Source organism: Andrographis paniculata, unplaced genomic scaffold (genome assembly GCF_009805555.1).
Source record: "Andrographis paniculata isolate CXL003 unplaced genomic scaffold, ASM980555v1 Contig21END, whole genome shotgun sequence".
Classification (NCBI taxonomy): domain Eukaryota; kingdom Viridiplantae; phylum Streptophyta; class Magnoliopsida; order Lamiales; family Acanthaceae; genus Andrographis; species Andrographis paniculata.
Genome location: NW_026137502.1, coordinates 3,543,587 through 3,556,289, shown reverse-complemented (window position 1 = coordinate 3,556,289; position 12,703 = coordinate 3,543,587). Strand labels below are relative to the sequence as shown.

At 39.0% G+C, this 12,703-nt stretch overlaps 2 protein-coding genes across 2 annotated transcripts; one reads left to right on the top strand and one right to left on the bottom strand.

Moving 5' to 3' along the window:
* Positions 1–520: 520 nt before the first annotated feature.
* Positions 521–1,548, top strand: LOC127244742 (60S acidic ribosomal protein P1-like). The gene is made up of 3 exons (XM_051265224.1): positions 521–694; positions 792–1,004; positions 1,273–1,548. The coding sequence occupies exons 1-3, from the start codon at positions 626–628 to the stop codon at positions 1,327–1,329; spliced, it is 339 nt and encodes a 112-aa protein (XP_051121181.1). The 5' UTR covers positions 521–625; the 3' UTR covers positions 1,330–1,548.
* Positions 1,549–2,649: 1,101 nt separating this feature from the next.
* LOC127244946 (uncharacterized) lies at positions 2,650–5,741 on the bottom strand. Its single transcript, XM_051265556.1, has 6 exons — positions 4,903–5,741; positions 4,210–4,372; positions 3,937–4,113; positions 3,745–3,828; positions 3,454–3,535; positions 2,650–3,325 (listed from the first exon to the last, which is right to left on the bottom strand). Exons 1-6 carry the CDS (start codon positions 5,211–5,213, stop codon positions 2,799–2,801), a joined length of 1,344 nt encoding a protein of 447 aa, XP_051121513.1. The 5' UTR covers positions 5,214–5,741; the 3' UTR covers positions 2,650–2,798.
* Between the last annotated feature and the right edge of the window lie 6,962 nt (positions 5,742–12,703).

Here is a 12,703-nt window from a genome sequence, read left to right as displayed (position 1 = left end):
ATGTTTTTTACACCTTATTTCAATTTTTTGTATTATTATTATGTAAAAAAGTCCCAATGAAATGTAATATTATTTATATAAGACATTGTATCAAAATAATATAAAATAAAAAATCAAACAAACCAAACAAAGAAAAGTCCTAAAGATGTTAGCACATAATTAATTTTTTAAATGGAGAGTATTTCTGGTAAATTTATTGTTTGATTGAAATAAATATGATTAATAATAAATTAGTAATGATTTGTTGTATTTTGTTAAAGGTTTTCATCTATATGTTTTCAATAAGTGTTATTTATCAGAAAATATATATTATTATTATTATTATTATTTTTAATTACACTTCTAATATTTATTTCTTGTTTCAATTTAACTTATAACACCAAAATTATTTCAAACAACAATTACTAATGGGGCGGGCAGTTTTTGTCACAAATGGAAAATGGAAGGAGGAAATGCCAAACTCTATAATTTAGAGGGGTATAGATGCAAAAGTAGTATTCTATATAATATCAAAGGAGTGTAACCCTAACCCTAAACACACTGACTAAACCGCACCAGCCTTTGTGCCGCCTGGGCATCAACTCCTCGTTTGGAATTATCGTCTCTCGCCGGCCTCTGAACGAAGATGTCGATCGCCGAAGCTGCATGCGCATACGCCTCCTTGATTCTTCATGATGATGGCATCGCCGTCACGGTATTATATCTTCTACTCAATTTCATTATTCCGTTCATGTAAGGAATCATACATTTCTAGTTTCGATCAACTTTTTTTTTTTTTTTTTTTTTTTCAGGCGGAGAAGATTGCGGCGTTGTTGAAGGCTTCGAATGTATCTGTGGAGTCGTACTGGCCTAGCCTTTTCGCTAAGCTTTGCGAGAAGCGGAATGTTGAGGATCTTATAGTCAACATTGGCGCCGGTGGTGGGGCCGCTGTTGCTGTTGCAGCTCCTTCCGTCGGGGCTTCAGGTGGTGCAGCACCCGCTGCTCCTGCTACGGAGGAGAAAAAGGTATTTGCATCGATTGTTTTATTTTATTGAGTGAAAATAATGATTTTTTTACCCCGTTTTGTAGAGTAAATGATCTTTTTATGTATAACTTGCTAGTGAGTTCTGTAGAATTTTCTGTGGTTTGTCTACGCCTTTGTATAATTAAATAAGTTAAACGACGTTTTAGTTTTAAACTAAATCAGGTCTTTGGCCCAAGAGATACATATTATCCATGTTATGGTAAGATGCTGACGACTAATGACTGCAAATTTGTTTATTTATTTTTCAGGAGGAAACAAAGGAGGAGGAGAGCGATGATGACATGGGCTTCAGCTTATTTGATTAAGAGTGCTTTTTGTATCACTATTTATTTAATTTGAATTACATCTATAGATCACCATTGTTGGCTTCTGCAGCGTAAGGAAACATACCTACCATGTTTTGACAGTTGTAGTTCATCAATTTCCAATTTTTGCGAGTAATTTCATACTATCAAAATTTGATGGTTCAAATATCTTTGTTATTATACTGTCTCTAGTGCCAATCTTGGATATCTTGAGCTTTAGATTTGGTTGTGCGGCTCTTCATTTGGTCTTATTTGGTTGTTATTATGAACTTGTTGTTCTGGTGGAGAAGGTTTGTGGTTTATTTGTTCAATTGGAGCCAAGTGGAACACTTTTTATTGCTAATAGTATCTTGTGTTAGCTTCAGGTGCTCTATATATACTTGCATTGACCATTGGGCTTTTGATTATGCAAAATGTGCTTGGATGGTATTGAACTCCCATTGTTCTGAATTAGTGAGTGAGTGCTGATCATTTCATTATGGGGAATTTAGTGAGCATATCATTCAACTGCCTGCCTGTATGGTTGGTTTTCACATATTTTACGGTGTAACTCTCCCATTTGTAGAGCTGTTAACGAGTTGAACCAAACAAAATTTTATATGTTTGTGAACAAGACTCGTGTTTGTTGTTAAGCATTTGAGCTTGTTTGAAGTGTTCAAGTTCAGTTTGTTTATCAATTTTATTGTTTGCGTTGGTGTTCAGTTTGGTTTAAACTTGTTTGGGCTTGTTTGAATCTGATTAAGCTTGTTTGGATAGATATTATATTTTCTTTAGTTTTTTAAATCATATACATTTTAATGAATGATTGTGAATAAGGTTCGGATTTGTTTGTTAATTAAATGAATTTATTATGTTGTTGGACTTGACTAATTTATGTTAGCAAGCGAGTTTAAATTGAGCCAAATTGAATTGTGTTTAGATTACGAATGGTTTGGTTTGGTTTGTTTAATAGCTCTGTCTATTTGTATTTTGAGGGGCATTTCTTGTTTTCCTTACCAGCAAAGAAGCTTCACCAGTCACTTATATGTGGAGAAACAAAACTATCCCTTTTTTCTCTCATGCTTTCTTCTTCACAAACGCAACCAATTCGATCATGCACATCTAATAATGTAGGGTGGGGTTTATTTAAAGGCTTTTTGAGGGTTCATATATTGGGTTTTCTCAGACTTGCTGGCTGAGAAGTCCAGAATAAGAAATTAATCGTATTTTGCTTCTTTGCTTAGCTAAATCCACACAAAAACCTATTCATATGATACAAACACATGTAAATACGTACATACATGCCCGCTTAAGTTAGCCAGCATATTTATTATCAGTATCTTAATTGATCTTCATGATTATTATTATTGTTATTATTCTCTTAATGTCAACATTGGTACATGATGGAAACAAATGGGGTTCTTTCCTTCCTCTCCAAAAATGGTAAATAAATAAATAAAGACTGGTAGCAGCAGATAGACTCTGAGTCATTAATTAGGAGTGGCAGAAACTCGAACTCTTCTTCCTATGTTACCAAACTGTCTGGCAACACCAAATATGAGTGACTTAGTCAAGAATCCTCTGTCCAGACTACAAGCAATAGCCACAGCTACCCCAGCAATGACCCAAAACCTCGGAATAATCTTCCCCTCACCCCCCCTACCCACACCCACACCCACACCCACACCCACTGGTTCAACCATCTGCAACTGCTGTTGTGGTTCATCTGATGTACCCTCCTCCTCATCCGTCCCCCCGCCGCCGCCTTCCAGGATCTTCAAGTAGTCGGGACTAATCTTTGTATTGATCTCAGCCATGAGGGCATGATGGGAGAGCGACGCTTTAGTCGCCCTGTGTTTTTGATAAACTCGGAATCCCCGTGCAATGTTCTTCACAGCTCCCCACATGCCCTGGCGTACGCCGAACTTTGCGATTTCCCACGGGATTCCCATGTCCTCGTGATGGAACAGTACCACTTCACATGCAGATAATTGTCCGTTCCCTCTCCTTGATTCCACTGATGCAACCAAAACAAACACACAAGCTCCCACTCAGATCAGATCAGATCCATGGAACATGATCATCGATGACTATTTGTCGAGAATCAAACATTTAAGAAAGCTAACTGCTTGCATGAACTTTTACCTGGTTGAATGAACCAACTTGAGTAGTAAAGATCAACTCGGCGCGGCTTTTCTTTCCTTGGTGTTGATTCATTGGGAACTCCCTAGATTAAGATCATATGATGCTAATCAATCAAAGAAACGAACATATATATATATATATACACTACATACTATAAGCTTTATTATCAAGTTTCTAGGTTGAAGTTTACTCAAGATTATTGCAGGATTTACAAAAGATTGCCATTAAAATCAGTAGAGTTAATCCCAAATGAAGCAGAAAACAACCACATAAAAAAAACCTGTCTTTTACCTTAGTCACACAGTAATATGAGCATCCAGATTGCCATATCCGGCGGCCTATTATGTATTCTCTGTCACTGCAGAAAAATGGAAACTGAGCAAAATCCACACACCCGTCAGTCAAGAGTTAGATATATATTATGAAGATAGCAAGAACAGAACATGAAGAAACTGTGTTGCAGCAAATATATCCTTTACCAACCTTGCGTATCCAATGAACGACCATAGTTCCCGTGGTAGAGCACTCTTCTAAAACTGAAGCGTGCATGAGCATATTGTCCCACTTCAAACGGAACTCATCATCCCAGAAGAAGTCCCTTAATAACTCAGGAGTTGCATCTTCATACACAGTCCTGCTACGATACTGGGGAGGGCCTCTCTGAAAAATCACCCAACCATATACGGAAAAATTCAGCACAGGTGATGCATGATCACAAAATTGATTGATTATGGAAGATGAATGGATTTATAAGACCTCCGGGTCTCTTTGCCATGCTTGGTAGCTCATATCTTCGGTTGATCGATCCATCATATGCTTCCAAGGGGGTCCTCCATCTTTCCTTCCGACTAGATAGAACAAATGGTCCAAATCCTTATATGTAACAAGCTCACTGTTTTCTTTCTCAACTTCTGAAGAACTATCAATGGAGGTTAATGTAAGTTAATAGTATTGGAAGATTTTTGCTTCTCCATCAGCTTGCTTTCCAAACAACAAATTAACTATGAACATATCTAAAGTTCCAAAATTTTCTTGAAGATTGATGTATTAATCGTCCCAGATCATTGATTCTAGATCAAGTACCTCTAATCCTCTGGTTTTCTTGAGAAATAAGAGTTAATGGCAGTTTTACTAGATTAACAAACTTACTGCATATACAAAGTAAAAGGTACGAATTTCATTGCACTTACTTCCCCCTTCAATTGATTCACAGTAATTTATCCAAATCATTAGGAAATAAAAACATATCAGTAACCCTAATCTCAAATTCACCACAACAAAATCAAACCACAACCACAAAGGATGGCACAAATTATTATCCTCCTAAAGGTTTAAGATTGTCATATTATGATGTTATCCTCCTAATTAGTTTAGTAAAAATGGTATAAGAAGTATCAGAGTAGAAGATAACGAAACAAGCGATGGTTTCTTCGTTTATTAAGAACTTACCTGCAAAAAGGACCGTCATTAACCATGTGACGAGAAGAATCGGTGGGAGGAAGGCGGCCTTGTTGTTGTTGTTGAGGAAGATGATGATGAGCCGAGGTAGAAGGTGAAGGTGGTGGCGAAAAATCAAATTTGCAATTCCGAAAGGTAGCCGCCCCCGCCCACCTAGGTTTCCAAACCCACCCCACCACCATCCCCAAAATAAAAGCAATCGAAAGAGGTCCTAAAAGCTGTACAATCCCTATCGCCATCGCCGAGATGGTAGGCGGCCTTGCAAAAATCTCCAGGAAAGCCTCAATCAGCAGCAGCGCCATTGCTGCCTCTGAACCAATCTTATCTTAGACAAATAAACAAGCACGGGAACAAAAAAAAAACCTAGAAGAAAGTGGAGCAGGAGACAGAAGAGACGTAGTGTGTGTATATTATTGTTTAAACAGAAGAGAAAAGAGAAGCAATAGAGAAGAAGAAGAGGAACAAGAAGAAGGAAAACATGAGGCTCGTCTGTATGTAGGTAGGGTATGTCGAGAGCATCCAATCCAAATAGGTAGGAGAGGAAGGAACCTAGTTTACGACGAGATTTGCGGGAGAATCTGAATTCAGTGTCATCATCATCATCTTCTTCTTCTTGGTTTTGGTTTTGGTTTTCATTTTCAGTTTGCTATTATTGTTGATGTTCTTCTTCCATTGGAATACAGGAAGGAAGGTTGGAGAACAATGAATGAATGGTATTGGTTTGTGTGGAGCGAGAGAACGAGAAAGGAGAGAGGGAGAATCAAGAAAAGGAAGAAGCAAAATTGTGTATCTATGGGTAGGCCGGTAGGGATTAGTGAGTGGTGACGATAAGAACAAGTGGTTGCGATTGGGCAGTCCGGGCAGTCTGGGCAAGGAAGCTAACTCTTACTCTTACTCTCACTCTCTGCTCTTGGTGGTATAGGGTTTTTGAGAAACCCACGCTTAGCCCCATTTCAAGTCCTTCGTCAAATATGCACTAGCCATAGTAATTTTCTCTTGCCATAGTAATTTTCTCTGATTATAACTCTATTATTTATTATTTTTTTAAATATTTAACTTTTTTTATTATTTTAAATAATTTTTTATTTTTATAATTTAAAATAAAGTTTAAAAAAATTTTAAAAAATAAAAATTAAATTTTAAAATTAAATTTATAATTTAAAAAAAAAATTTTAAAAAAATAGCATTTGGGGTTGCACTGCAGCAAACTCTAAATTTGATGCTGGAACTGAAGTTGGATTGGAGCAACTCGGCGGCAAAAATGGTATTGAAACGCCAGATATGGAGCATAGTTGGAGATGCTCTCAGGGAGTATATTAATATATATATATATATCTTTTTTATTTTTATATTCATTTGCTATGAATTAATTATAAAGGTGGTTTTTATATTACTATAAAATTATTTTTATTTTTTAAGATTATTATACAATATTATTTTTTTCTATTTTATAGTAAAGAATATTTTTTCATTTTAGTTTATCTATAACTAAAACTAGTAAAAATAAGCGAGAAATCGATTGAAACCCGTAACAAAAATTATGTTTGAATATCTAAAAATAGGCTTGAAAGATTTTGGATCGGTCAATGAAGTAAATTGTGTGTAGGCCAGAAAGGTCTAGTTTTGCTTAACTCCAGTCAAACTACAAATTCGATTCAATAAGACAAGTCATATATGTGAACCATATGTGATAGATAAGATCTGTAGTCGTCGGAATTCGAATTCATAACTTCACGGTCATGAGTTTATCTTCATACCACCGAGTCATCCTTTACGATACAGAATTCTACTATTTGCCTCTATCGACTATATCATTGGGTGACTTTGACTGGTTAAAAAAAAAAAAAAACTCATAACTTCTCTAGAGGACAATAATGAAACGAGTGAAGAAAGTAAGCTACCATTTGGTCGATCTTTTTAGAAATCACCAATTGAAGAGGAAGATATGCTAGAAGTTTTCTGTCATAGTTGTATATGTGTTATATTAAAAAATATATATAATAATAATTATTGAGAACTTGTTTTTATCCGTATATTGATTGTACTTTCTCTATTTGAAAAATCAATAGGCATGTTGCAAAATAGACGAACAAAATAGAATAAAATTTTTAATTAAAGAATATGCAAAATATTAAAGAAACAAGATTTAAGATAACTTTTTACAGATTCCGTAAGAAATGGTTTAATGGTTGAGTTAGATTTGTGACGACCGTGGGGTTATGGATTCAAAATCCCAATTCCTACAAAGTCTGATCTCGGCTAGTTTAATTCATCAATTGATTTATTTCTTGATTTTTTTGGCTGGCTTATATTTGGACTCAAATATTAAATTAAATTTTAAGCCACAAAATAACATACCAAATGTCCACTGATTTGAATTTCGTAATCTTACACTATTACAACTCCATGGATCACACCAATTTAGTCACGTGGATGTGGTTGCCATCACGTTTTCTTTTCTTCCTAGTGCTTTAGTTTCTTGGGGGACACGTTTTTTTAGTGTAGCAGTGGTACTGGTAGCAGCATTAATACAATTCTAGAACAGTTTAATACCATAAAAATATCTGTGTTTAGACTTTAGCCTCACATGTCACTTAATTAGTCTACAGACAGACTCATTATATTAGATATTTATTGAAATAAATAATGAGGTTAGAATGAATGTATGAATGAATTTATTATTAATACAAGGATGGATGACACGACATTATCGTGTGATTGTGAATCCATTGGGCTTCAACTCACATACACATAATTTTAACTACACATAGGATTTGTTGATCCAATTTTATTTTGTTTTGATAGATTCTCATTATATATATACATATTGGGTAAACACTATCTTGTATTTCAGTAAAAATATATAAAATATTTTGTATTTTATTTATTTCGTAAAATGATATTGTGTTAATTTAAAATTTGCACAAAACTATTTTTGTTCAAAATTGATGTCTAATTCTAAATAAAAATTTAAATTACACAATTTCTATACAAATAAAAGACTTTGAAATATCTTAAATAAGGCTGATGATCTGATCTCACTTTGGGATTAGATCAGCAGCCCTACCCTATTCGATTCATCATCTATTTTGTTTATATATACAAAAGTGTTTATGTATAAAAACACACATGTATATGTATAAAATCACTTTTTACATGCATATATATATGTATGTATACATTCAATGCGTGATGATGCAAGTGGAGTGAGAGCTTTTTGATGATGTTGGTGGGGTTTGAAGCATTTTTACGATGCTGATTTATTCTCGCTTTGGGATCAAATCAACAGCCCTAGCTCCACCGCAACCTCATCTGCATAATATATTGGGTGTTTATATACACATTTATATATGTATACACCTAATGACTGATTAGGCAGATAGGGCTGGAAGCCTATTTTATGTTATTGATCTTATCTCAAACCCCACCATAACTCTACATCCATCATCACCTCACTTTATATATACACATACGTGTGTATGCATAAAATCATTTTATAAATACACGTATGTGTATGTATAAACTTAATAGATGATGATGCAAATACGACTGCGAGTATTTTGATGTTGAACTGATCCCACTTTGGGATCATATTAGTAGTCCCATCTTCATTCGTATCATAACTTATTAAGTATATACATATACATGGGTGTATACACCCATTGGGTGATGATGCATATAAGATTGAGAGTCTTTTGATGTTGTTGATATGATCTCGCTTTGTAATCAGATCAACAACCCCACTCTCACCCCAACACCATCTTCATTATTATCTATTGGGTGTATACATATATACGTCTGTATGTGTATGTATAAAGTACACATATGTGTATATAAACTCATTTTATTAATACACACGTGTATATATATACACTCAGTAAGTGATGATGCAGATGGGGTTGAGAGCCTTTCGATATTGTTGATCTAATTTTGCTTTGAGATCGGATCAATAGCCCCACCCCTATTTGTATCATCACTCATTGGGTATACACACACATGTATATGTATACACTGAATAGGTAATGATGCATAAAGTACATATACATTCAATGAATGATGATACAGATTGGGCTGAAAGCCTTTCGATGTTGCTGATTTTGATCTCAAAGCAGGATTAGATTAATTGTCTCATCCCCACACAGCCCAACCCCAATCATTTTTAATGGGTGTATACATACACATATATATATACAAGCATATGTATGTACTCAATAAGTGATGGTGCAAATAAATATGAGAGTCTATTTCATGTTGTTGATCTGATTCTACTTTTGAATTGGATCAACAGCCCCACCTTTACCCAACCCTATCTACATCGTCACTTATTATGTATATATATAAACACATATATATGTATAAGAAAGTGAGATCAGATCGGCAACATCACCCACGTTTGTATCATCACCTATTGGGCTTATACATACATGTTTATACATCCAATTAGTGATGATGCAAATGGAGTTGTCAGCCTTTTAATGCTGCTAGTCTGAGATCAAATGAGCAACTCCAACCCATCCTAGTTCTGTCTACATCATCTCCTATTGGGCATATACATACACATGGGTATATGTATAAAGTGTATTTATATATACACCCGTATGTATGTCTACTGTAACACCCCAGTTGGCTCATACTGGAAATGCTACCGCCACACTGCATCATGAGGTCGTCATCTCCTACTTTGGGCCCCACAATACAATGTTAAGGCTAAAATTAATCATAAAAGCGCATTATTATATAACAGAACCTGATTTATAAATATTTACAAAACACACCCCTTAACAAGAGGTTTTCCGGTTAAAAATTTACATATAATACAATAGACGTAAGTTCACTCACTCAGCCCGTATTTCTATATCACGAGACGTCCCCTGTCTCGGATGTGCCATGCATACCTGAAGCAAATATTTTCTTAAAAGCATTCTAGATTTAAATCCATTTTAAGAACTAACGTGATGGACGGATTTTCGTGCACTTGTAGGCAGCAAAAATGGGATTCTTTGCGATCCACATCGCGGCCAGGAATCGCAAACGACGACCCCGTCAGCCGCTCACGGAGCCGTCTCCCAGATGAATTTTGCGAACAGGGGTTCGTGCACGGGCGCCGACGAACCCGCGTCATCGCGAGAAGTCGAATAAGCCTTATCGTTTAGAGAAAGGAGAATTCGTAAAATGAATTCTATAGGTGAACCTGCGAAAGGATCATTGTCGATATCTGCCCCGGCAGACAACAACGAACTCGTGACCCGACGTACGAATGCCGCTCAGGCCGTCCATCGTGACAGAGTGGGCGCCACGAGTCCCAAAAAACTCCTGCATGGATTTTCGTGCACTTGTAGGCAGCAAAAATGGGAATCCCTGCGATCAACGTCGCGGCCAGGAATTGAGAACGACGACCCCATCAACTGCTCACGGAGACGTCGCCCAGACAAATTTTGCGAACGGGGGTTCGCGCACGGGCGCCGACGAACCCGCGTCATTGCGAGAAGTCGAATAAGCCTTATCGTTTAGAGAAAGAAGAATTCATAAAATTAATTCTATAGGTGAACCTGCGAAAGGATCATTGTCGATAGCTGCCCCGGCAGACAACAGCGAACTCGTGACCCGACGCACGAATGCCGCTCAGGCCGTCCATCGTGAAAGAGTGGGCGCCACGAGTCCCAAAAAACTCGTGCACGGATTTTTGTGCACTTGTAGGCAGCAAAAATGGGATTCCCTGCGATCCACGTCACGGCCAGGAATCAAGATCGACGACCCTGTCAGCCGCTCACAGAGCCGTCGCTCAGACGAATTTTGCGAACGGGTGTTCGCGCATGGGTGCCGACGAACCCGCGTCATCGCGAGAAATCAAATAAGCCGTATCGTTTAGAGAAAGGAGAATTCGTAAATTGAATTTTACAGGTGAACCTGCGAAAGGATCATTGTCGATATCTGCCCGGGTAGACAACAGCGAACTCGTGACCCGACGTACGAATGCAGCTCAAGCCGTCCATCGTGACAGAGTGGGCGCCACGAGTCCCAAAAAACTTCTGCACGGATTTGCGTGCACTTGTAGGCAGCAAAAATGGGATTCTCTGCGATCAACGTCGCGACCAAAAATCGTACACGACGACCTCGTCAACCGCTCACGAAGCCATCTTCCAGCCGAATTTTGCGAACAAAGGTTCACGCACGGGCGCCGACGAACCTGCGTCATTGCAAAAAGTTGAATAAGCATTATCATTAAGAGAAAGAAGAATTCGTAAAGTGAATTCTATAGGTGAACCGACGAAAGGATCATTGTCGATATCTGCCCCGACAGACAACAACGAACTCGTGACCTGACGTACGAATGCCGCTCAGGCCGTCCATCATGACAGAGTGGGTGCCACGAGTCCCAAAAAACTCCTGGACGGATTTTCGTGCACTTGTAGGTAGCAAAATTGGGATTCCCTGTGATCCACATCGCGGCCAGGAATCGCGAACGACGACCCCGTCAACCGCTCACGGAGCCGTCGCCCAGACGAATTTTGCGAACGGGGGTTGACGCATGGGCTCCGACAAACCCGTGTCATCGAGAGAAGTCGAATAAGCCTTATCGTTTAGAGAAAGAAGAATTTGTAAAATGAATTCTATAGGTGAACCTGCGAAAGTATCATTGTCGATTTCTGCCCCGGCATACAACAGCGAACTCGTGACCAGACGTACGAATGCCGCTCAGGCCGTCCATCGTGACAGAGTGGGCGCAACGAGTCCCAAAACACTCCTGCACGGATTTTTGTGCACTTGTAGGCAGCAAAAATGGGATTCCCTGCAATCCACGTCGCAGCTAGAAATCGCAAACGACGACCCCGTCAGCCGCTCACAGAGCCGTCTCCCAGACAAATTTTGCGAACGGGGGTTCACGCACGGGCGCCGACGAACCTGCGTCATCGCGAGAAGTCGAATAAGCCTTATTGTTTAGAGAAAGGAGAACTCGTAAAATGAATTCTAAGGGTGAACCTGCGAAAGGATCATTGTCGATATCTGCCCCAACAGACAACAACAAACTCGTGACTCGACGTATGAATGCCGCTCAGGCCATTCATCGTGACAGAGTGGACGCCACTAGTCCCAAAAAGCTCCTGCACGAATTTTTGTGCACTTGTAGGCAGCAAAAATGGGATTCCTTGCGATCAACGTCGCGGCCAGGAATCGGGAACGACGACCCCGTCAGCCGCTCACGGAGCCGTCGTCCAGCCGAATTTGGCGAACGGGGGTTCGCGCACGGCCGCCGACGAACCCGCGTCAACGCGAGAATTCGAGTAAGCCTTATCATTTAGAGAAAGTACAACACGTAACAAGGATTCTATAGGTGAAGCTGCGGAAGGATCATTGTGGATGTCTGTCTCGGCTGACAAGAGCGCATTCGTGACCCGACGTACGAGTGCCGGTCAGGCCGTCCATCGGTACTGAGTGAGCGCCCAAAAAACTCCTGCGTGGATTTTCGCGAATAAGTAGGCACCAAAAATGGATTTCCTGCGACGCACGTCGCGGCCAAAAATCGTGAAAGACGACCTTTTCCGTCGTTCACGGACCTGTCGTCCAGCCATATATTGCGAACGAGGATTCGCGCACGGCCGCCGACGAACCCGCGTCAACGCGAGAATTCGAGTAAGCCTTATCATTTAGAGAAAGTACAACACGTAACCAGGATTCTATAGGTGAACCTGCGGAAGGATCATTGTGGATGTGTGTCCCGGCTGACAACAACGCATTCGTGACCCGACGTACGAGTGCCGGTCAGGCCGTCCATCGGGACAGAGTGAGCGCC